Below are 26,451 nucleotides of genomic sequence, written 5' to 3' on the forward strand. Positions count from 1 at the left end.
CATTTCATTAAACTCCCTGTGACTCCTTTAACCACTTCATCAATTCTGGCTCACATAACGCTGGTCTGGTCTGCAGGCAGATGAATAAGTAAACTAGAATAGCTGTAAAATAAATAATACAATTATCTTTCAATAATTCTTAGAAATGTATTTATAGTAAACCATTGGGAAGGAGTGGCCCTAGTAAAGAAAACAAACAAACAAACCAAACCAAAATAAACCATCTTCTATTTCCTTCTGTTTAATGCCCTTCCCTTCCATTCTTCCTCTTCTCTTAGTTCATTCATTACCATATTAAACTTTTCACTTTGTTACCTCAATTCTCTCACTAAAGAGTAAAAAAAAAAAAAACAAAAACCAGAGAATCATAGAGTGGTTTGGGTTGGAAGTGACTGTAAAGATCATCTAGTTCCAACCCCTGCCCTAAGCAGGGACACCTTCCACTAGACCAGGTTGCTCAAAGTCCCATCCAACCTGGCCTCAAACACTGCCGGGGATGGGGCATTCAAAATCCAGAAATTCAAAATGCTTCAGAGATCAAATTTTTTTGCATGAAAAAAATTGCACCAGGGTGAGGGTGCCATGGAAGTCTAATAAAGTTATTTACAAAGTTCACAGAAGCAACTAAAGCACAGATTATCAAATAAGAATTAAATATTTTTTGATAGATACAATAAACATAATGACTGTAATATATTGTCCACAGTGTCTCTAAAGTTCTGCTAGTTGTGGTAATTTACACATGGGATGATTGAGCCTCAAAATTAAATCTTTTACAAGGGTACAGACTCAACCACAGAATACTATGTGTGCATACAGTCATGTTTTATCGTAGGATCTCTAATGTTGGTATGGATTTAAAAGTTTAATGTTTTCCAACCTCTGTATAGTAAAGACTTCATGGTCTATCATATCATTATAGTTTTAGGGAGATACATAGAGGTTTCTATAGGCTTCTGCTGCTTTTGGAATGAGGGAACAAGTGATTCAAGACATATTCTTACCTTGCATTCTATGGGAATTACATATGTGGAACTGAGAGATACCCTACTAGCACAGACAGATGTAGTCAGGCTATTGGGGGTGGAAGGGAAATGAATGTCTGCTATATGATTAAAGATCTGTAGACTTCCATTTATGCTACCCAGTACTGTGCATACATAGTTGAGCATGTAAACTTGAAATTACAGGGTGCTTCTCACTGCATCTCCTAAAGACAATGTGCATCTGCCCATTGGTGGTGCAGCCTTTTGAAAATCAATCAATCATTTTGAAAGCCCATTCTAAGGGAGCTCATCTACAGTTCTCCAAATGTCTCTTTAAGGTCACCCATGCGATGCAGTGAAAAGTGTTAATAGCACTGAATAGTATAATGGATGTGAGAGTTCCTAGCAGTATTTTCCTTTCGTATTACACAGAGTAAGTGACAGGACACTTATAGTAATTCATTAGAATGTTACAAAGCTCTAAAGAAATTGCTTTGAAATATGTAAATTCCCTATACAGCAAAAAAATGAAAAGGATGAACAGCATCCTTTCCATACCAGGAAAAAAAATAATAAAAGCATTATTTCAGTAAATTATTTCAATAAGCATTACAACTTCATAAAACTAGAGAATATTAACAAAACATCTCTAGAGTAATAAGTATATATAAATAGTTTTACTTTTCTGAACAGAGTTATAAACCATACCACAGCAATAGTTTTAAAATAGTTTCCATTGAATAGAACAGAAGGCTTATCCTGAAACCATAATATTGTGATTTTTAGAGCCTGTCTTATAGGACATGAGAAAGAATACATACATCAACAATCAGGAAGTCCAGCCAGCACCACGCATTAGTGAAATAGGTTTGAAAGCCATAAGCCACCCACTTTAAAAGCATTTCCAGAATGAAGATGTAAGTAAAAACTTTGTCAGCATATTCCAGCATGGTTTTGATAGTTTTACGTTGCTCTATGTATATATCTTCAAATGCCTGTGAAAAAAGATTTTTGAAGATGTAATTAAATGTTTTCACAATTTGCAATGTGGCATATAGTAGCCAAGAAAAAAATTGAATTGGAAAGTTATATGGGATGATAAGACATATATCTTTCCCTCAAGCACAGCTTTTGCCTTCACTCCTTACTGTAGTCTTTTCATAAAGCTGGGTCCAAACATAGTATCCAGCTTTCAGTGTAGCTGAACAGTGATCCACAAAACTTCTGTAATACCTTCAAATCTCATTTAGTAATTTCCATGGATAGCGATGGCTTATTGACATATGGATTTATTTGTGGTAGCTATAACTTTATATCAAAAATATATGAGGTATTTAAAAATTACTCTGTGATACAGAATTTTTTGAGGAATTAATAATTGAAACCAAACTATACACACTAACCCATAAAGCAATCCTGAACAGAGATTAATAACTCTCTTAAAAAAAACCCACAACTGACTACATTGTCAGTAAATCACCGTGCATTGTCCCAGGTGTAGCAAGTACACTGTATTTTGCTGCTGCTATGAGGAACTGCTGAGCGCACCTGATTTAACATCAATCTGGTTCAATACCTGACGGAATCCCATTGGCACCTTACATCTCAGTTTGACAATTTAAGTTACTGTTCATAAGTTCCTAGCTCAGCTATGCTTTACTTTAACTGCGTATAAGACAACAACAAAAAAATATAATATCATCAATATGAATACATGTGAATACCAATCTGATATAACTAATGTCTTATTTCCGTCAACACTACATTTTGAACTTGCGAAACAATTTGTTTCATAGCCTGTGAGCAAATTCTTACATATCCTACAAAACATGCCAAATATTTTTTGATGTATGTTGATCTTAGAACATTTATGAACTGGATATTAAATTCTGATATGTTGCATGCAGCTGTATAATTAACTGTAATTCTAAATGCTTACTGATTAAAATTGACACAATAGTTTCACATAGAATTTACCAGAGCACCGCTGCTGAGAAGAATCATGAAGACAATGAAGGTCTCAAACCAGTTGTGTTCAACAATCTTATAGCAGGTTTTCCTAAGATTCCACCAGATTTTCCCTTTCCCATCTTCTACACTGACTTGACAGCATTTGAATCTCCGCACACAGCCTAAGTGCAATAATACATTTATCAGAATAAGGTAAGTATTTATTAGGAATCACAATGAACCAAATTAATTTGGTTTATTTCAGTGCTACTGCAATAGATGCTTGTAAATAAGTATCTCCTATTTGAGGATTTTCGTTTCAATATTTGAAGTTTTGTAACTCATATAACATCTTCCAAAATAAAGCTTCTCCTTGATTTTGAATAAAAATGGAATCCAGCCCAAACCAACACAGTTAGGAGTAATCAACCTTGCATGTTTTTTGCTTTGCCTACCTTCTGTAAAACAAGCCTCTGGCTCCAGAACTTCTTCGGGTTCTGCTTCTGGCTGTTCCCCTTCTGGAGGTAGTCCGATATCAACTGTGCTGCCTTCTGATGAACTGGATGCATTTAATTTCTGTGAATGAAACCCCACATTTTTTTTTTTTTTTAATTTTATCTATTTTGAATAGAAGTTCATGTTTGAAATGCATACCAAAATATTTTGCAACTATTCCGTGCTTTGACATTAAAATAATTTCTTATCTATAGTCTATAATGCCAAATTGCTCTACTACAGGTGAGGTCACAAGATTAGAAACTACCTCATGTGCATTTTCCCTATTGAAAATATGTTGATATTTTCATACAAGGAATTGCTGACATTAGACTACTATTCTGAGCCACACATAAGAATTCTGAAATGAAATTTCAGTAAGTTAGGAATGGGTGCCTTCCACACTTTGTACTGTTTAATTATTCCAATCATGTGGCTGCATTTTAGATTACACTTCAGATAGCATGTGTTAATACAAATAATTTTCCAACATCATGACCAAACCAACAGCAAGCTGCACAGATGTATTTTCATGTCTCAAGTAAATGTTATGCTGTCAAGTCTGTAAAATCTAAAAAGTTCAAATACAAGCTTTTCATTATCATTGACATGAAAACACATATTATGAGTTGCATAGGATAATTTGATTCTCTTTATTTCCAAAAGAGCAGCATATTACTTTAAGAGCAGTAGCTGATATTTTGCATTCTCACTTGCCAATGCATTTTCTGAATTTATTGTGCATTTTGAAACTACTTATTACTTTGGGACAGTACACATACATGTCCAATCCCTATAAAAGCCCCTACTTTTTTTTATTATTTTTGGAAGACTAAATTTAAAAAAAAAAAAAAGTGCTTTTAAAACAGTACTGTCATAAAACAATACTACACCAATGAATCATGCTGATAATCAAATCTTCAAAATGATTCTTTCACACTGTCACATTATATTGGCAACAAACAAGTATGAGTACTATAGTAAGTAAAAGTAGTTTGATCACGGCATTCTATGACTCTTCTAATGTTATCACTATGTGGAGTATAACATCAGTAAAATGGCTGCATTGATAAGTAGCTAATTTTATAAAGGGAATGATGTAAGCAGATTTAGAATACAGTCTATAGAGAAGTAATATTAGACACAGAGAGAGTCCATGATAAAATTAAAGATATATCTTTGCTGACACTTAAAACTTCAGTTAGAGGCATTATTCCTTTAAAACATGTTTGAGAAGCTCCAAATTGTATACATTTCTTTTTTTTTTTTTAAGAAAATGTAAACAATATTAGTATGTGAATACAGAAAGTACCATAAGATTTAATGGAATTTTACATTGCAGACAATATTAAGAATGTTCCTCAAACAAAAAAGATTAATTCCTTTCTCCCCCACTCTGATTTTATTGAATCACACTGACAATATATTGTGTTGTCATTTTGACATAGGCTTAACTTTAATTTTTGTGTTCTATGGTACGCTATAGCCCACATTTTAGAGGAATACCAAACAAATGGAAACATTTATTGTATAGTGTATTATGCACGCAATTTCAGTGATATCTGCGCACCTACTTCCTTTGTTTCTTTGAAAATCCCAGCTTACACATTCATGTCTTATGTTTGTGCATAAGCTTTAGCATCTACGAGGTTAGGTCCAACATACAGAAACATGGATGCATACTTTTCTGGAGATTATTATTTACAAACTCCTCATTGTAACATATCCAAATTATAGATAATGCATGGCAGTTTGGTCATTGTGGAATACTGCCTCTAAAATGGAGAAACTGGAACCTATAAGATAAATACTGTAGTTCTCAAGTACCACAGAATTTAAACATCAGTGGAAATCAGTCATCAGTTTGAGGAGAGGCCAGAAATACCATAAACACAAGGTACATTCCAAAGAAATTTATATATGGTGTTAAAAATCAACGTTTATCAATACAATACTGTAAATATATTTTAAACCGAGAAGTGATTATCTGTTTGCATTATGTAGAGTTTTCTTAAAATGTTGCTTGCATCATTCCAATCTGGACAGCATTTCTAGCAGAATGCTGTATAGTAGCAGAGCAAAGGAAAATTATGAACTGGTTAAACCACAATTTTGAACAACCTACTGCCCATTATTTTATAGGAAAATGAAGATTTCAGTAGCTCAGATATTACGCAGTTAGTTTAATCAGCAAAAGTTAAGAAGGGGGAGTGAATTCCTATTATTGGAATGGCATAAGACTAACAGTCAGCTCAAGATGGAAGATTAGAGATATCCACTATAAGAAGAGATCAATAAGATCAGGTAGAAAAAGTAGAAAATTATCAGTAGAACAGTCAATTATAGGAACATCAGAAAGCCACCTATTTATGGGGGGTAGTATGTATGGTGAGTTGTAGCTTACAAGTCTCTTCTCACTGAAAATCAGGTATGCTTCTTTTAAAGAGCTGTAATAATAATCACAGGAGTTAAGCTAAACAGAAAAATCCTAAAATGAATCAACAGCAACTGATACTTGAAACACAATAATTAAATAACTTAGCCCGCTGAGAATTCCGTTACTCTTCTGTCGTTGATGTGATGGAGTATTTCCTTAGCATGCTCTTCTGCTATACCTGAATTTAGCTCCAATCTGATCAGTATATGAAGATGCATATTATAAAAATTATTCAACAAACTCAATCTGTAATAATTCAGTATCATTTGGGGAAGAAAAATTAAGAATTTTCAACATAGTTACTTTTTCTGTTTGTTTGTTTCTCTTTTATTTTTAACATTGAATTTATTATATGGCATTCTATACAATATTTATAAAATTTAGTATGTATTAGAAACAGCTAGGAAGGTTTTATGATACAAAACCTTAAGATTTTAGCAAATCAGTTAAGTTCAGTATACTAGTAGAACTTTTCAAGAACAATCACTATTTCCACAGCAAACTTCTGCTCTGGTATAAAGCAACTGACACAGGGATGTTGTACTGATTTCTACGTATTCAACACAACACCATATGGGAATGGACCATGTTATTGCTGATTATGTTTTTTCCATATGCTTTAATATATAGGAAGACTTTTTCTACCACTTAGTATGTCTTGCCAGTGTTCATACATATGGGATCCAGCTGGATAGCTAGACTATCCCTAATTGCAGACTCTGATATGTTAAGTATATACCGTATGTTGCAGTTCTTTACCTTAGCATATCTCAAAGTTACCTTTGTACTTGGTAAATTCTTCTCTGCTCACCAGCATTACAAAAACTGCATTTAGGCATTGCTATATACTTAACATGTATACAGCTTTTTAAAAAAATAAGCCTGCAGAAACAAGAGAATCATCAGATCCAAAAGTTCTCTTTAATATAATAGTAATAGTAATATAATTGTAAGTCCTTTTTAAGCCTTTTTTATGCCATGGTTTTAGGTTTCAAAAGTATTGAGTCACTCAGATTAAAAGATATTTAGAGGGCCAAGTATTAGACACTCTCACAGTTAGGATGCTAGATTCTTTCTGAAAAGTATGCTAAGGAAATTATTCTGAGAAATCTACTTGGCAAAACCTCAAAATGTACATATTCCATCTCCTTTCCACAGAAAACAGTAAGGGGACAAAAGTACTTACATGGTTCTAAAGCAGCAGTATACTGATTAATGCTGAAAGATATCTTTTTTGTCACATCTACCAACAGCCTCGCCAGTCATGCTTTAGTCAGCAATCCAGTATAGTATGAGATACAGATTTTGGTTTAGGTTCAAGATAGAAACTGAAAGTGGAAAGCAGCTTGCCTATCAGAGCAGCATTGCAAAAGCAGCGGCCAAGATTAGGTCAGGAAGTTTTTGACATAATTACTTTCTGAACCACGGCAACATCTCATAGATTCATACAATTCTGCTTCACTTACAGCCAGGACACTTATAGCTTCTAACATTTCTTTCTTTCTTTCAAAGATGATTATCTGAGAGTAGCTGAACAGCTCTTAGGTTAAGATTTTTGACAAAGCCTGAAATTTCATGATTGCCCAGGATGCCACTAATAGCTGTTGAAATTGTAATTTAAGTGACTGAAGGAGCAAAGAGCAGAACAGACATAAGCAGGAAGATGATGCCAAGAGAAACCACCATTTTGGTTTTGCTTTTAATTTCCTTTCCTCACAAATGCCTGTGAAAATGTTAAATAATGGAAATGGTATTGGTTTTATTTTGTCAGTGCTGTGTGGATGTCAGTATGAAAATGAGATGTTCTGTAATATAAATGGCAATACTATAGACAAACTTACCCAGTCTTTTTTCAGTACAGGTATATCACCTATAAAATTGACCAAGTGGTAAATATCATCATAGTTCCACTGGTATAATTCGTGGAATCTGGATATCACTCTTTCTAGTGTTTATACAGCCAGGCATAATAACTTTATCAGTTCAAAAAACCAGAACATTTTAAATCAAAGCAAAACAATTCTGTGATGATTATTGTTTGCAAATACTGCAGAAAAACAGGTTCACTAAATTATAGTACACTCTGTACTTTGTTGCTATTTATAATTCCTTTGATCTACTTATTTATGAGCATTTCATAAATGAAAATATTTGCAAGAATGTTGGATGAAAGCAAAAGCATCATAAATAGCAGTGGAAATATTTGCAAAAGCACTCCCACTGGAAGCTACTTAAAAAGGCTCTTTGATTCACACAAGCAATTGTGAAAGGATATTTCTGACACAGAGCAAGGGACTGCTGTTTGTAAGGATCAATTAAGCTAACTCCAATTAACTCTAATATTAACAATATCATCCACTGTAAATCACAATATGCCAATACGATGTGACCAATTCACAAACAATCCCAAACCTAAATTCTTCAGAGTATCAAAGGATTCTGAATAATTATTATTTTAAAATAAAAATATGACTTAGAACATAAATTATTCCTCATAAAGCGTAAGACAAAAAGCTATGCAATAATAATATTTTAACTCCACTGATTTACCAAACTGAAAGCAGCATCATAGAACTATGGTGTCGTAAATATTATGGCAATGTTTAATAGGTGAGATGTAATTAGTACTAAAGCTCAGAACCTTTTGGTCCAACATCAGTAACTTATTCACTTGAGTGTGGAACTTTATTTATTACTGATGAGAATAAATTTGTCAGGGCAGACAACTTTAGATGCTTGGGGAGGTATGACAATTTGTAAGCATAAATTGAAGAGCTATGGTAAGACTGAATTGGGCCAGATCTTGCTATCAGTTTTCTCTTTGCACCTCTACACTTGTAAGTGTGGGTGTAAGGAAGAGCAGAACTGATCTCTGAATGTTTGACCAGCCAAATACCAATTTTGTATGAACTTTTTAAACCAGATGATGGTCACATGCTTAGACTGGAAATTAAATGAATTTCATGCTTAATGGTTCTTCATGTTCTGCATGTTAATCTCCAAAATAACTAAATGCTTATATAAGTACTGAAGAAAAGCACTTCTAAAAAGAAATGTGAAAAATAAAGAAGTGACTATCATGAGTTTGCAAGTTACCTCCATTGTAAGCTAAAATACAGTAGTAGGAACATATTCCAAAACAGCTAGCAGCTTTTCATTATTAGCACAATTTACAGATGGACTTATGTAAGCTTCTGATGAGAAATATAGCTTATGTGTTACATATTCTGTCTTCCTTCAAAATGAAGGAAAACCCTTCAAAAAGAGAATCCTGAAACTTTACCATCAAGACCGGGAAAGGCACATAGCATGCACTGCAAAAAATTATTAAAATATCATGGAAAGTATAGCATCTGAACCACAGAAATATTGGGGCTGCTGATCTCGCCTGACCATGCTGTGATGGGAGTCCTGTGACTCAGCAGAGAGCAGCTGTGCATGTTTGTACTTTATTGCAACGAATGGGACAGGATCATAGCTGAAGAGCATGCAGGCCAGTCAATATCCATTAAAAAGTGATTATATAGTATATACATATAGATGTATAACTTGCTTAGGTAACCTGGGTAAAATTGGTGACACGATGCTCTGCCTCGCTAAAAGGCACCAGAGCTGCCCGCTTGACTGATCCAGCTTGGTTCTACTCCTGTGAGAAGTAAGAATGGTAGGAAATGAAGTTCACGACACAGCACCTCTGCTTTTTTGCACTGAATACTGATTAAAGTAAAATACACATTATTAAGGTGTCTGCAACAGCATTAGGAGATCTCATACGTTTCAAGGCATTTAAAAATGTCCTGTAATTTGGTATATCTGGATGTAATTACTAGCCTAGAAGTTACACTTTGCATAAATTAGTTATTACACAGTTATTATTATTGTAACTGATTATTACACAGCTATACATGCACTATAAAATTTTCTATATAAACCATTCCTGTAGTACTTAAGGACCTAAAAAGGAAAAATTATTTTTATAGTTTCTGTACTGGATAGCACTAACGTGGCTCAGGTCCACGGACCTTTACATATAGGACAACAGACTCAGCACAGTGGCCCCATATTAGTTAATGGCCTTACTTCCAAGATAAAGTTTTATTTAGGATTTGTTCTCTAATTCCCTTACTACATTGTTTTCCCCCACTACCATTCTTACAGACACAATGTTCTCATAACTAACACTATCTTAGGTTTTGGTCAATTTCCTAGAAAATTCCTTGTAAATTCACACTTACTAGCACGTACTACTATGTATTGTTTATAGAGAGGCATAATCTAGATAACATTTCCATCAAAATAAAGCAAAAGATGTATGTTATCCACTAAACATTAATAACTTAATTTAAAATTGCTAATAAATGATAATTACTGTGTAGAAATTCAGCTTATTGCCCTGTACCACAGTGAATACGTGTATGCATGTGTATACAAAGAGAAAAGCAAAAGCACACAGACACACACACATTAGCATCTGGCTATCTTGTGCAGAGTGTTCTCACAGTACCTGGATGCCTAAGCTGCCTTTCATTTGGAATACTGCTAATTGAACATGGTTTGGTGGCAGTTTCTAACTTCAGTTCTTTCAATTTGTAGTATAAGCTATGAAGTAACTGGCAGATCAACACTCAGCAACAGCAGAATCATATAAATGAGAAAACATGAGAGGGCAGAAATGCAAGGCACATTATGGCATGACAAATAAGAGGAGGCCTCAAACAAAAAGCCATTTGCAGTCATTTTTTTAATTTAAAAAGTGCTTTCTTTTGCCATGGATCATTTTGATGACAAGACTGTTGGTCCTATGAATAACAAGCCATCAGTCTTCTCTACATAAAAACCACAGAGGATAACACCAGTTAAGTGAAGAGTAGGAAGTAGGATTAAGATAAAGATACACACTTTTGCGATTAAAATCTATTTGAAATTTAGGCACTTACATAAGAAATATGCTTGCAATGTCTTTGCTTAACTACTGTGTCTCTCTTGAGGGTGCCTGAAATTTGTAAACATTTCCCTTCAATTTTTCACCTTTAACTTCTGGAAAAGTAAGGAATTTTGGTCCCGAGTATGCTCAGAATAGTTTCAGGCTTGACCAGTCAAAACTGTTTGGCACTAGCTCATTCCTGATAATGCAATTTCTTTGTCTTATCACCAGCTCACTTTGCAGGTTTCCTGAACCATGATTAACACAGACATTTACAGGATTAAGTGCCTCCAAAAATGCAATGAGGACACTGTTTTCTTTTAAATACTGTATCTAGAGGAGAAAGCCTTTCTTTTATGGTGGAAGCTTAATGACTGTTGCTTATGCCTCAAATGTGGGATAATCCACTTTAAAATTTTCCCTATAGGAATTCAAACCAGTATTTTGTTCACCTTGTAGAATAACGCAATTGGGGCCCTTCCAATGGGAAAAAGAAAGATTTGGCTACTAAAGATAGTCAGCAGTTATACCATCCTGTTATACAATAAAGAATAGATGCACCATTATCGCTGTGATCATACTCAGTCCTGCTCACCAGCAGCCTATAGATTTGAGTGGTGAGCATTCAGGTGCATCCTCCATCTCTTTTACTGACGTAATGCTCTTGTGTAGTAAATAGTTAAAGATTGTGCAAGCTACAAAAAGAAGCAAAAAAGCGAGAATGTTGGTTATCAGGGAATTCATATGGGAAATTCAGGTTCCGGTGCCCTATTTCAAGGCAATTTCTACATTTTAGCCGCTGACTATTGACTTAAAAAATTATGAACAGATTTTGTAGCAAGGAAAGATTTCTTTCTCAAAACAGATGCCTAAATCATTAGGCACTACCAAAAGTCACATTCCTTCTTGCTACCACTGTACAGTGAATCACAAATTATTTTCTGCACAATTGTATCTTCAGCACAAGAAATGGAGAATATTGCACTAGTACATAAGTCCTGTGATTACATTTAAAAACAGACTTCAGCAGCTAATTAATCTAATAATCGCTAATGAAAATTTTAAATTACTTCTTTCTCAGTAATGTTAATGACATATAGTATTTAAATTAGTAGATCCAATTACACTTCCAAATTACTTTTTGCAGAGAAGTTGTCAATTAAAAATTGTAAGAAAGAGATATCATCTATTTTGATATAACTTCAGTTAATACGTACATAACTTCATAACTTTTAAAAAAGAACAAGTACAGGAAAAGTATATAGTTCAATTTAAAACATGGTCTACTGCTAACCATGAGTAGTGGTGGTATCAGAATCAGTAATTATCAAAATTAATCTGATATAGGTGGGATCGCCAAAGAAGAAGTGAATAGAGTTTTCCTGAGTGCATCCTTCTCATCGTATTGGGACTTCACGTTCAACATCCCAGACTGTATCTGCATCAGAAGATGTTCTTTTAGTGTCATTCATACAGTAATATCATCTGAAGCATCATTGCTAGTTACAGTATCTGCAGAATAAACTAACAGTATTTTCTTCACACTTTTCAATTGAGCCATTTAGAATGTTTTATGAAAAATTACAGGTTTAGGTTGACAGCACCCTTGAAACAGAAAGTACTATACTAAATTTACAAGCAAATATGGAATGACAGATACGTATTTGTTACTCCAGCAAGATAGCAATAAATATTTTGTGATGAAGAAATATGAAGTATTCTGTTTCCTAGTACTGAACTTTAACTTAAGACACTTTATTCTGCAACTTAAGATACTTTATGCCCCAACTTTCAGTACATCATCTGGCTATCACTAGTTGCTAAACAGAGAGAAGGCTGAAAGTGATAGATAGACCTGAAGATGGTTTGCAGGAAAAAAGAACAAACCCTGAAGGACCATACTTATGCCAAGAAACTACATGATATACAGAAAGAAAAATAACCTGTGCCATTGCTGTCATATGCAATCATTATGGATGATCTCACTAATAGGTGGAATTTGACGAGATTAGCAGTAGAATTTGCTACTTCTTTGGCAGCAGTAAATTTTGAAACAGTTAACAATGGGACAATAGAACAAGAGAACAGCAGAACAATGGAAGAACAGAACAATGCAGTAGCCCTATGTGGTGTAAAATTGCCTGAAGAAGATTCCTTTTTATATCCTGTGTACAAAGATAGAATAGAATCAACAAAAATACTATATTCAGACCAAGAAACTTTCATATAGTCACCCTCTTCATTACATACAACAATTAAAAGTTAAACTACAATAACTTCCGCTTTGTTCTACACTCAAATCATGCTTTTGAAGAGTAAGATAAATACTAACACAATCTGCAAAAATAAATATTTTAAAGAACGATAAAGATATTTTTAATAGAAACAAGAAAATATGACTGAGTATAGCAGTCTGTACAGAAAAGGATTTCAGGGTGAGAATTACTAGAATCTTATCCATATTTATACCCTCAAGCATGAGGAAATCACTTATGAAAACCTTTATGTTAGTTTATGTCTACACTGTAGCGTGCAATACTGTTAAAAAAATATCAATGCTAATGCTGAACGAACTCGCATTGGTACGAAGCAGACCATAGATTTACTGCACTTAAGGGAGTGTGCCTCCACCATGTACAATTGCGCAGGACAGGGCATTGGGTTAACATGATAATAATGGCTTCAGCATCCACTGTAACTCACTAACTGCTAGCTTGGATTTGCCCATTTGGCACCACATTGTGCCAGAAAAAGGTACATTCTACTACAGTCACAATAGGTAACAGATTCAAGTATCTTAAAGCTTTGAAAATGACAATGGATCGCCATAGGAAAGGACCTAACACTGAGAAATAAAGCTTCATAACTTTTTTACCATAAGGCCATTACTTCACTTCTTCAGTGGTTCTGCTACTATCAGATGGATTATTAGTGATTTATATGAAATCATCTAGTGACACTGGTCCAGTATTCAAAGGTACTTATAATGTATCTAGATGCATTTTGACTATATCAAAAAGGTTAAAAGCATCAGAATGAACTACTAATTTGACAGGAGGCACTCCAGAAAGCAGACAAAAGAGTAAATAAAATGCACTGATGAAATAAGCATGCAGAAACTTGCACAACCCACACACATTTTGTAAGACTTCTGGTATCCTTGGCTATTAAATTGGTTCATTTTCTTGTTAACGATTTAACTAAATAAAATAGAAAAAAAAGTATGAATTTTCTAAAAAATTGTCACATGCATCTTGCTTATTACAGTAAATGCAATACTGTACTACCATCTCATTCAGTTCTCACAATCTTACATCAATTTACCTTAAATACCATTACAAGCTTGTATACGCTGTTATACAGGAATTCAACAGAGATTTGAATTCAACAGTAGTAACCTTAGGAAATAAAGAAAAGCATCAGAATATTTAAAATATAGAAATAGGCTTACCTCTTTGCTTTCTTCCAGGTCTGACTCGCTGCTGAACTCCTCTGTATTTAAATTTTCAAAATCTGATTCCCCGACAGCAATTGGCACTGTCACAGTGAGGCTTGGGTTGTTTATGAATGACATGTAATCACTTTCATCAACAACATATTTTTCCACGCTGCTGCCTATGCCACTGGTAGTTCCATTCCCCTCTTTAAGATAGGCAAGGTTTTTACCTATTTCTACTATTGTGTGGTTGGAAATACAGCTGTCTTTTTTGTTGTTTAGGTCTTCAAGAGGCTTGATTTCATCTAAAACTTTCTGCTTTCTAACAAAGGCTTTTTGGATAAATTCACGCACTTTTCTCTTCACATAATCTATGCCTTTCTGTATCCTTGCCACAGCAATCTGTAGATTGTTCATTTCGTTATCATCATCTGTAGCAGCAAGGTTGTCTGAACTAAATGAGCTCAGCAGCAAGGCCAAAAAGAGGTTGAGTACCTACAAGACAGTAAGGAGAAAATATACTGGATCTCTTATTCTTAGGTCATAAAAATAATTCCACTATAGATTGTTTAATAAGACAATCCACTATAGATTGTTTAATAAGACAATGGTTTTTGTTTTACAGCTAGCACTTTATTTCAACCCACCTTTCTGTTGTTGTTGTTTCCAGTCCATAATCCCTGTCCCCCATATTTCATTATAAGTTGCCAAAAACATTTTTAGCTTGACTAATATTTGTGAAAATCTGAGCTGTTCCTTGACTTTCTCCTCCACACTGCAAGTAGCACAGGTTTGCTCCTCAAAATGGAGAATGACATAAGGAAGCAGGACACAACATTACATAGTAATTTATGGAAGCTACATTTGCTGTAGTGTTCATAGGTGAGGGGTATACAGGCAGAATCCAGTTCAACAGACCATAGTTTCAGTGTCTTTAATTCAGAATATAACAAACTTCTGTATTTGCCAAAAATATATTAGTCTATTTTTGTTTTGGGCAGGTGAACTAGGGAAGAGATAAAAAGTCCACAGATGTGATACACCTCAGTTTTAGGAAACTATTTCAGATTTTCTTGCATGACATTTTACAAACATACAAGAGAAATTTAGACTACATGTAATTATGACAGACTATATGCAAAACCGATCAATAATAATATTTCAATTATATTTCTCAATTCTTCCTGTTCAAAATTGTGGAATATTTTGGAAGGTGTACCACAGGAGTGTCACATTAGTCCAGTTAAACTTTGTATGTATGTCTATGAATAAGCACATTTAGAAAATTTGTGGATGATACTAAAAAGAGAAGGGGTGCTAGCACTTGACAAGAAAAAACTGTAATTAGGCATAAGCATGTAAATTGGTGAAATGATTCAAAATTAGTATGGCATTTAATTCTGAAGTACTGGAGTGGAAAATGTTGGCTGCAAAAAATGAAAACTACATATACAGAAGGTGTGAAAACTGGCAAGGTGGAAGCAGTGCAGAAAAGGGCATATAGGCTGCATCAAAAAACAACGCTGGTACAGAAATGTCATGTGTCATTTAGGGATGTACCATAAGGAATGTTGGGTGTAAGCCGTGGGAGTATAATTATTCCACATTATCTGGTACTTGTATCTCTATCTAATATGCTGCATGAGAGGAATTCAGAGGCCAGTAGCAAAAGGGGTAAGTAGTTTAGAAATCAGCACCTATGAGAAAAAATTGAACAGCTGGACTTACTTTGTTTCAGAAAGAAAAGACTGAAAGTAGAAACTTTCAGCCTTTAAGTATTACAAATGTCATGAAGACCAACTATTTTTCATCCCTATTGAGACCAGTTTAATTGGCTGTAATAGGTGATTGAAGTTAGATGGTTTTTTGAAAGGCATTTTTAACTATAAGCATAATTCAGCACTGATCTTAAAGAGGTTATAACCTTACTGAAGATGTAAAAGAAAAAATAGACAAACATTTTTCACGAATGATCAAGGTTGTTGGGGTTGTTCAGCCTGGAGAAGAGAAGGCTCAGGAGAGACCTGATAGCAGCCTTCCAGTACCTAAAGGGAGACTAAAAGAAAGCTAGAGAGGGACTTTTTACAAGGGCATGTAGGATAGGACAAGGGGTAATGGCTTTAAACTGAAGGAGGGTAGATTTAGATAAAATATAAGGCAGAAATTCTTCACTGTGAGTGTGGCAAGACTGGAACAAGTTGCCCCAAGAAGTTGTGGCTGCTCCTTCCCTGGTAGTGTTCAAGACCAGGTTGGATGGGGCTTTGAGCAACCTGGTCTAGTGGAAGGTCTCCCTGCCTGCGGCAGGGGGGTTGAAACTAGATGATCTTTATGGTCCCTTCCAACCCAAACCATTCTATGATTCTATGATTTGAACCTGGTTTAGAGAAAGGGCAAATGAATTACATGATTTCCTGAATTTCTTCTCCAGTCTCCATCTCTGATTTCTAAATCATGAAAAATAGGAAATACATTCTAATACTTTTTAAAAAAATCCACTGATTACATACCACAAGATTTCCAATCACCATGACCATCATGAAGACAGTAAGGCACATAGTTTGGCCTGCAACCTCCATGCAGTCCCACATCGTTTCTATCCATTCTCCACACAGCACTCGGAATACAATCAGGAAAGAGTGGAAAAAATCATGCATGTGCCAGCGTGGAAGTTCACAGTCACTGGAGATCTTGCAGACACATTCCTTGTAGCTTTTCCCAAACAGCTGCATCCCAACCACAGCAAAAATGAACACAATGATGGCCAGCACCAGCGTCAGATTCCCCAGAGCCCCCACTGAGTTGCCAATAATCTTAATCAGCATATTTAGAGTGGGCCAAGATTTTGCCAATTTGAAAACTCGAAGCTGCAAAACAGAAGAATAGTATACAGTTATTCATGTTACTAATTGTAATGAAATCATTGCTATACATTTCATACTTCAGTTACCCTGTGTCTAAATCATGTCGCATGTAACCTTTAGAAACTTCAGTTACAAAATTTGTTTCTAGGTTTTTTGCACAATACTAGACATCAGCAGTTATAAGAAATCAAAAATATTGTCTGTATGCTCATTTCAATTACATTGTAATTATCACGAAGTCTCCTATTCAGACTTTGCCTCTTTTGGTGACTGTAGATACCTATAAACAAGTTGTACTTGTTGGACAAAACAGTATTTCTCCTTTAGTTAACTCTAAGAGAATATTACTAAAAATAAACCAGCACATATGAAATGTGATCAGTTTAACAGGACTGTACGTGTATAGACACTTCCAGATCTCTTTCATCTTCAGTGGCAGAGAGATGGAAGAAATAGCTTTCCTAGAAAGAGAAACAAGCTGGAGTTGTTAATGACAGGCGTAGAAGTTACTCACAAGTATCTAACAATGTGTTTTCTGTCATTTAATATAAGCAAAAAAAAGTGTCTGAAAAAGTTTTTCATACAACACTGAAAAAACCAAAGGAAAGCATTATATTAAACAAAACAGACAAAAATGAAATTATTTGGAAATACACAGCAAGAGTTCAGACAATTGAAAGAGGAGAATATAAAATGAATCTAAATCTAAACATTATTTCACGGGATGATGTAAATAAAATGTATACGTGCGAAGTTAAAAAGAGAATTCTATTACTGAGGGAGAAGTCAATCCAGACAGATATTAGACTTCAGGCAAAATACAATGTAAAGCTATGTACAGAACCAGCAAACGGGTGAATTTAAATGTCCTCTTTTTTTTTTTAAAGGGGTTTATGTAACTAAATGAAAGTAACATGTTTTTTTGCTTTATTTCGGGAAAAGTTGAGCTTGATGAATAGGAGCTCTAACTTCTTGTCTCTTACTGTGTAGGTCTTTTCAGAAGAGAATGTGAACATCAACTTGCATGCTAGCCTAGTCTTTGGCAAGACCAGTTTTTCAGGTTCCTATTCATGACAGAGATATTTCATACAGATAGAGATAATGTAGTGACTTCTGAACAGAAAACCTGTTAGACAGATGGACCCTTGCAGAGGATGATAAGGAGAAGGCTGGTAGTGATGAAAAATCTTTATCCAAAGAAAAATCTTAACACTACTCTCTTCTAAAACTAACCATGTAAGCCAACTGGTAATGGAAGTCTATCAGATAAAACTGTTAATAAACTTTCATTAGCTAATCCATTATTTACTAAGCAATTTAATAATCTTCAGTCACAGGTAGTGTGACTGTGAATTTTTTATTCCCTCACCTAATGAGAAAAAGAGTCTGAGATACAACTATTAAAAAAGAGGTAATCCTTAAAGCACATTCACTGCAAGAACAGAACTGATGCTGACAATGTCTTGAAGAAGAAACAGATATTACTAAGATAATACGTAAAACAAATTTAACACAATAGATACATGCCATTTAGTGAGTATGAAATTTAGTATTTTGTAATTTCCTCTGAAATGATCTTCTGTCTTAACCAAATATAAAATGTACAAATTAAAAATGCGCAACATACATGCAGAAATACAAAAATACAACATATCAACATAGTTTGTTTAGTATATTTACCAATCGGAATGATCGAAGGACAGATAATCCTTCTACATTTGCAAGGCCAAGCTCCATTAAACTAAGACTCACAATAAAACCATCAAAAATATTCCAGCCCTCCTGGAAATAATAATAAGGATCCATGGCAATTATCTTGAGAAACATTTCTGCTGTGAAAATTCCAGTAAACACCTGCAAGGAAAATACAGTTTCTTACTCCAGTTCAATGAGAAAATATTACCCCCTCCCCCAAACTAATAGTATCAACTTCTGGTGAGTTACATCTTCAGCAAGCAATCCATGATAAATCTTAATAGCTTCTTTATATTGACATACGTTGGAGTTAGGAATTAAATTCAGATTTGAAGCTTACATATGCATCACAATGTTTAGTTTCCAAAGGAAAAGAGGTAATTGGGAAAAATATGTTTTTTATCTAGCCTGCTAATATGCATGTATTAATACTGAATCTCTTCTGATTTTAATGCTTAGTTTTTCCTCCTTAGATCTCATCTTTGCCCTTGGGACATCTTTTTGCTTCTAGGGACAAAGATATGTTTATGAGAGGGACAATTATTTTATCAAGAAAAAAATTTCTACTGAAAGTTGAGCAGAACTGCTTTTCTTCAGGATGACCTGCAGAAGACACTGTCATGCCATTTCACCGTTTCCTGTGGAGCTGCAGTGAATCTGCCATGCTTACGGGGTCTTTCCCCTCTACAATTCCCTGAACACCCAGGACCTTATGAGGAGCAGAACAGGCGTGAGAATGGAACTGGAAGTTCTTAGGATTTGAAAGTATCCATCCAAGAAAAAAAAAAAAAAAAAGATAAATTCCTTTAAACAGCTTCAATGACAGAAGCTGAAGGTTTTAAAAGCCAAAATGTATATTGACTTAATAGATCTTAATATCTTTTGCTCCATAAAGCAAGAGTTGCAAAACTCACAAATGTCAACAAAGTGGGATTCAGTACAGCTTAAATATAAATTCAATGATCCCAAGCATATAAAGGACTAGTCAACATTTTCTTTAAATATATGTACATAAGTCACAGAAGAATTATTTAAGAAAAATGCATTTTACATACATGGCACATAATGAAAGACTTACAAGGTTTCCTACTGAAAGCACACCACTAAATTGTTCTGTCATTGGATAGTGCTCCATTGCCATGAATAGGGTGTTTAGGACAATGCAGATAGTAATAGCCAGATCAACAAATGGGTCCATCACAATCAAATTTACAATATGTTTCACTTTCAGCCAGGGAGTACAGCAGTCCCAAATCAAGCAAGTGTTAGCAAATTTATACCAGCATGGTGGGCATTTCTGTCTGGATTCTTCCAATTCTAGAAAGAAAAAAAAGAATATAAGATTTTAAACATATTTCTCTATTCCAGTATAATCTGGGTATTTCTTTGAGGCCTAAATACTGTTTTCCATGGTACTGTTGATAAACCATGTTGACATTATAGATCTTTTGAAACGAAGGGTACTGCCAGGCAAAATAAATTACAGTTAAAACCAATCTGCCCCACTATGTTTTAAATTTGATGTAAAAAGAATACTACATATTCACAAATAAATAAAATAACTATTCACAAGAAAACGCTACATAGGATGCAAAATAGAAATTTGTCTTAGAAATCTGTCATACAGGATAGGCAATGAGTGGATTGAGAGCACCCCTGCAGAGAAAGACTTGGGAGTATTGGTGGATGAAAAACTGAATATGACCTGGCAATATGCACGTGCAGCCATGAAAGCCAATCTCATCCTGGGCTGCATCACAAGAAGCCATTAGGTTGAGTGGGGTGATTCTTCCCCTCTGCTCTGCTCTGGTGAGACCCCACCTGGAATACTGCATGCAGCTCTTGGGTCCCCAGCATAAGAAGGACGTGGACTTGTTAGAGCAAGTCCAGAGGAGGGCCATGAAGATGCTCAGAGGGCTGGAGCACCTCTCCTATGAAGACAGGCTGGGAGAGTTGGGCTTGTTCAGCCTGGAGAAGAGAAGGCTTAGAGATGCCTTCCGGTACTTAAAGGGGGACTATAGGGAAGATGGGCAGGGACTTTATATCAGGTAGGATAGGGATAGTATGAGGGGTAACAGTTTTAAACTGAAAGAGGGTAGATTTAGATTAGATATTAGGAAGAAATTCTTTATGCTGAGGTTGCAACCAGAAGCAGCTGCCCAGAGAAGTTGTGGGTTCCCCAACCCTTGTAGTGTTCAAGGTCAGGTTGGATGGGGCTTAGAGCAAGCTGATCTAGTGGAAGGTGTTCCTGGCTGTGGAAGGGGGGTTGGAGCTAGATGATCTAGTTGGTCCATTCCAACTCAAAACCTTCTATGATTCTATACCTAGAATGAAAAAAATATTTAAAAGTTTCCTTCTGAAAGATAAATAGCTAGAACAAACCTGAACTCAGACAACTATTTAGACAGTGTTATGGTCCACATGTGCAAAACTGCTCATTATTTCCTTCCTATTTGCTATTTTTGGCATAGTTGTTTAAGCCTCAAAGTAATGTTTGCCCTTTCTTACAACTAGTTGCTTACTTCCATGATTCAGATTCATTGTATTTAGCCTTATGGAAAGAACGACGTGATCCTTCCTTTGTGAAACAGCATGTCTGTTCAACTGGCAGAAGGGGATTGTTCTACTGCAAGAAGCATAGCCATTTCAGTAATCTAAAAAGAGCTTTTTCAGCAAAACATAACATTTCTAGAGAAACTCTCCATTGACCAATCACCTTCTGCTTGCATTTACCTTGGAAGTTTGCTGCTTCCTCCTCAAACCTATTAGTATTTTGAAAGCTTGCCTGCTTTTCCAAATATATCATTCCATCTTTGGGAAAAAAAAAAAAACCAACCTACTACCACTGTATACAAATCTCATTTTACCTGTACCTTTTAGGCTTAAATAGCTGTCATAAAATACCACTACTACTTAATGTAGCATACATTTAATAGCATTTTATGGTATTGTCATAAAAAATTCTGTGTTACATACCTTCCATTGTGTTTGTAAGCATGCTGGCTATACTCATGGCTCTTTGCCTTGCACTAGGATCTGTTAAGTAGTCCATAGGAGCATGATAAGAACTAGACCGTCTCTTTCTTAAATCAGTTTCTGTAGTCGTGCCCTGAAAATAAAACACTGATAAAATAGCCTATTGATTGTTCATTTAATAATAATAGTACTGCAAATTGTTATAGAAATATAATATTTTAAAACACTGCTTTTCTGCACCATCCTCTATTTATGTTGCAGTTTTGCAATAACCTAATGTTTGCCTAATTTTGTATATAGCAAATGGTCAATACATCAGTAGCATTGCTCTTGTGCTTAAAGAATATGTTTTCAAGTATTTTGCTGAAACTGGGCTGAGCCATTAAAACAGATTTTACACTATAAAAAGTTCCACAATGCTTGTCAATGTGGTCTGCCATAAATATCTTTCTAATTAGGCAGTGAAGTCTTTTTCTAAACACAGAAAAGTACAGCCCACACAGCTAGCAGTAAAAGCACAAAGAGTAAGTGTATTTTCTTAAGATAACTCTTAATTTAGAATAAATTATCAATTTCCTAGCACATGCTTTCAAACAAAATAAAAGAAAAAAAATATTTAATAATGTTGACTTTTAAAAAGAAAAAAATCCCTACAAAAATTAACTATGTTACAGGAACACTATCGCAACCCGCGTAAGACGTACTATCAGTGTTACATCAAAAGTTTCATACATAGTCAGTGTGAAGTTGAATACTCATTTAATATATTCCATTAATTAAATATAATTATTTTTTATATTTTTTATATTTTTTCATTTTGATATCCTGTCTGATCTACAAATACAGAACCTTCCAGTTAAGTCTTCAGTTAGCATAATGAATCAATGGGTGTAATGGTACATTTATGAAATGGTTTATTATTTTATTCTTTTAATTCCCAGTAAATTAGCATATATTTTCACATATTTAGGTAATGAGAGCTAGACAACTTCAGTTTTTACTTTAGCTTATAACTGGAATATATGAAAGGAGCATTCACAGCTTAGCCAGAACGGGAATCATTCCCAAGTGACTACATTTTTTTAAAACAGTAGCTGATCATACAGGGAGAAGACATCATGCCTAAACTATTGCAGACTTCCTTACATTGCTAGCAGTGGCTGCTTTATCAATCATCACCTCTGGCAGAAGCTGTCCAGTAGGTGACGTCAAAGCTGGTGGCCCACCGACTAAAGAAACTACTCCATTGCAATCCACAGTGCTGTGCATCTTCCCATTCGCTGGAAGTGGAGCTACTGTCCTGGATGACCTGCTGGCCTGGCTAATGTTACTGTTGCGCCGTTCACCATGTCTATGAGGAACAAAGAGAGAATCTCTTCTGCTCTCATTGTCTTCAAAAGTGCTGTGCTCATCATCAGCAAAGTCATTTTCTGATCCTACGTCCTTTGCTCGACCTCTGAAGCTGAAAAGGCTTGTTCTGCTGTTGCGCCTTGGAGAAAACAGGGAGCCTCGAATGCTCAGCAAAGACTGCAGGCAAATAAAAACAATGAGTATCCAATGAAAATTCTTTCAAATATAATGTTTTCATACAGAGGAAAAAAACACAGTGTTAATATGTCTTATAGGGTAAGGTTATCTACAAAGAAATGAACTGGCACATCCACCCCCAAATACACTCCCTTTTGGGTAGTAAACAAAGAGCACGTAAGTGACAGACAAAGACTAGTTATTTTACTACTTTGGATATATGAAATCAATTGGTTTAATTAGAGTAAAAGAAACTGCTTGACAGAATTGTTTCCTCTGCCATTCTGCCTGTTTTATTACCAACTGTTCATAAACTGAGGAAGCAAATCTAGACACTGTTTACCTCAGGTTGGCATTAGTCTGTCAGGCTGAGCAAATAAAATTTTAGGCAAATTTCCCATGACTCAGTCTGCGCACAGAGGTGGCTCCCAAATACTGCCTGATTTTAAAAACCATATTTTTTCAGATACTAGTCAAGTAGGCCACAATAAGGTTTTATTTCTTTTTTTTAAAGTTTCAGCTATCCTAAATATGAAAAGTTATGTCTGTAATTTTGTATGAAGTCTCACTAATCTTCATCAGTTTACTCATGTAAGTAAATGTTCTGTTATGAAAGGATCTTTTCAGGATAAGAGACACAATAATGCTCTAAGCTCGCAAATAATTATACATGTTCTTAACTTTAATTCAAGTGATTCTCTTGACTTGATTGATTAACACCTGATTTCAACCAAGACCTCTATGAACAGCAGAGATGATACGTAACAAAGCAGTGTCTTTGTTTCTCTTCTGCAACTTATCTTTATGGACCTGAACCCCATTGTTCTAGGCACTGCGAAATGCAGAACAAAAAGGCACTCTGCAAAGAATTTATCATCTAAGTGTAACACAACAGATGGATACAAAAAGAGAGGGAATACAAGGAGGTAAAATTGATGGGTATGATAAACAGTGGTCTTAGCTCACCTGAAGTCACTTCCCTGTCAAGCTTTCTGTAGGCAGCATGGTAAAAGAGAGTTTTAAAGAGGGATTTGAGGAAAGCAATGAAGTGTTCTGTGGAAACTCATGGGAGCTTCTTCCAAGCATGAGGGGCAGCATAACAGAAAGAGCTCAAAGAAACTAGTTTGAAAATTTAACAGGAGGTTATGGATGGGTCAGTCAAAGCTGGGACTTGTTTACTCTAAGTAGACAAGGTGAGTTGGGAGGAATTTTAGGCACGGTATGTTTTATGGTATTAAAAAATATCTTTTGGTAGATATGTTTACTAGCAGATTAGGTAAAGCAATGAGATAGGTTAGTGTTCCTTGCAACCACATTCTTGACGAATACAGCAGTAACTGTGACATGGAAAGAGGTCCAAGTTAAAAAATGATTCACAGTTGTGGGTCCAGAGTCGAGTAAAGAAAAAAAAAGAAAAGAAAAAAAAGAAAAAAAGAGAGAGAGGGGGAGAGAACTGAACTAGCAAAAGGCCTTGTGGAAATCCCTTAGAAAACTGCCAAAGGGAAAAAAGAGTCTTCTAAAGCGCAACTAAATCAGGAGAATTGGTAGGAGATGAAACTATGAATGTTAGGAAGCATAAGTTTTCAAGAGAACATAACAGTTCAAGGACACTGAAGGCAAATGAAATGTCAAGGAAAAAGTCAAAGATGAGATCTAAATCTGAGTTTTGTCTAGGAAAAGGTTATTAAGAACTGGCAAGTGGTATTTCTGATTAGTGGCTAGAATCTAGAGTGAAAAGGAGCTAGAGTTGGGAAAACAGAGGGGAGGTGATTGCTAGACTGTCATAGTAAACAGCTGTAAATGAACTTGGAGATGAAAAGGTAAAAGAGAAGCAAATTGTATGAGGAATGCTTCGTTTATTACAAGATGGATGAGTTGAGCTGCAGTTGAAAAAGGCTGCAGTTTGAATGAAGACACAAGCAAGGATATGCACCCCAGGGATCACATGGGTCTTCAACACAGTCAATGGATATAGGTGTGAAAATCTGTATATGGAGCAGAATGAATCATGAACTAACTAAATTCAGCAATGAAATCTTACAGAGGTTAGTTAGACAGTTAGCAATGTAAATCGGTGGCAGACCAAGGGCAGGGGATGGGGAGGAGGGAAGGATGCAGTACTACTAAAAAAAGGAAGTATGTTAGGAAGTAAGTAGAAGGAGGAGTTAACTTGGCAGAAATAGGAAGCTAGAAAAATTTTATTCCCACCACAGTCAGATCTAAGGAGGACAGTTCTTAGTAAGAAAATATTGGATGAAGGGGTCTGAGCTTCTTTGAGAATGGGAGTTGGAGAAAGTGATACATGAAGAGAATATGAGTGTTCATGACCTATTTAGGGACAAAACAGGCTTTCCAGAGACTCTAACAGAAGAGGATTAAAAAGGAAGGAAGAGTTTAGTAATAGTGACTAAAAAGAGGGTGAAAGCAAGTCAAAGACGAGGGAGAATCAAGAAGGTGGGGACAAAAGGAAGAAGCATATTGAGGCACACAAAGGGGCAGAAAAAGGACAGGATGGATGTGAGACCTGGACATGAAGTGCTGAGGGGAGAGTCAGAGGTGGGCAAATGAAGAGGAGCTCTGAAAACTGTAAAAGGGATGACATAAAACTATCAAATGAAATAAACGTCTGGATGGGAGATGCAGATGGCACTCTGAGTCACTGGTGTTTCAATGTAAAAGAACACATGCAAGGACACATTGCCACACATAGTTCCACCTTCTTTAAGATAACACGATTCATGGTCTCACATCAATTAATTTGTCAAATTTCACATGAACATTTACACAATTTCTACTGGAGTTTTTGCATCTCAAATTTTGATACTTTTCTCATTTAAAACATGAAATTCCTTTTTATGTGTGCACCAAATTTTGAAGTCACTGATCATGCTGAATACACTGATCCTGATGGGGAAATAGGTCCATTTTCATTAGGAAACTTGAAATACGACTGATTTTAATTAATACACATTATTTTGATTCTTTACACATAAATTCAGAACAAAAACAAAACCTCTCAAATTCTTACAGTTTCATCTTTGTCTGCAAGTATTAACTTGGTCATACTTGATTCAAGATATTAAAGAATCTGTGAAACCTTTTGCAAGAATTGACTAAAGTACTTTACAAGGTTTTGTTTATATGATGAGTCGAAAATAAAGGTG

At 35.2% G+C, this 26,451-nt stretch overlaps 1 protein-coding gene across 6 annotated transcripts in view; it reads right to left on the reverse strand.

The window, feature by feature from the left end:
* SCN2A (sodium voltage-gated channel alpha subunit 2) overlaps nt 1-26,451 on the reverse strand; it is a 79,188-nt gene that overhangs the window by 14,570 nt on the left and 38,167 nt on the right. For 4 of the 6 annotated variants that reach the window (XM_030488813.1, XM_030488814.1, XM_030488815.1 and 1 more), the window contains 9 exons: nt 22,907-23,287; nt 21,761-21,893; nt 19,863-20,101; nt 18,770-18,943; nt 16,736-17,092; nt 14,244-14,723; nt 3,392-3,512; nt 2,964-3,118; nt 1,808-1,981 (listed from right to left, as the gene is read on the reverse strand). In XM_030488813.1, coding sequence (XP_030344673.1) covers nt 1,808-1,981; nt 2,964-3,118; nt 3,392-3,512; nt 14,244-14,723; nt 16,736-17,092; nt 18,770-18,943; nt 19,863-20,101; nt 21,761-21,893; nt 22,907-23,287 — 2,214 coding nt within the window. The remainder of the gene's footprint in view (nt 1-1,807; nt 1,982-2,963; nt 3,119-3,391; nt 3,513-14,243; nt 14,724-16,735; nt 17,093-18,769; nt 18,944-19,862; nt 20,102-21,760; nt 21,894-22,906; nt 23,288-26,451) is intronic. The other 2 variants (XM_030488816.1, XM_030488817.1) reach the window with 1 other exon arrangement.

This window comes from Strigops habroptila, chromosome 5 (assembly GCF_004027225.2).
Source record: "Strigops habroptila isolate Jane chromosome 5, bStrHab1.2.pri, whole genome shotgun sequence".
In the NCBI taxonomy this organism is placed as follows: domain Eukaryota; kingdom Metazoa; phylum Chordata; class Aves; order Psittaciformes; family Psittacidae; genus Strigops; species Strigops habroptila.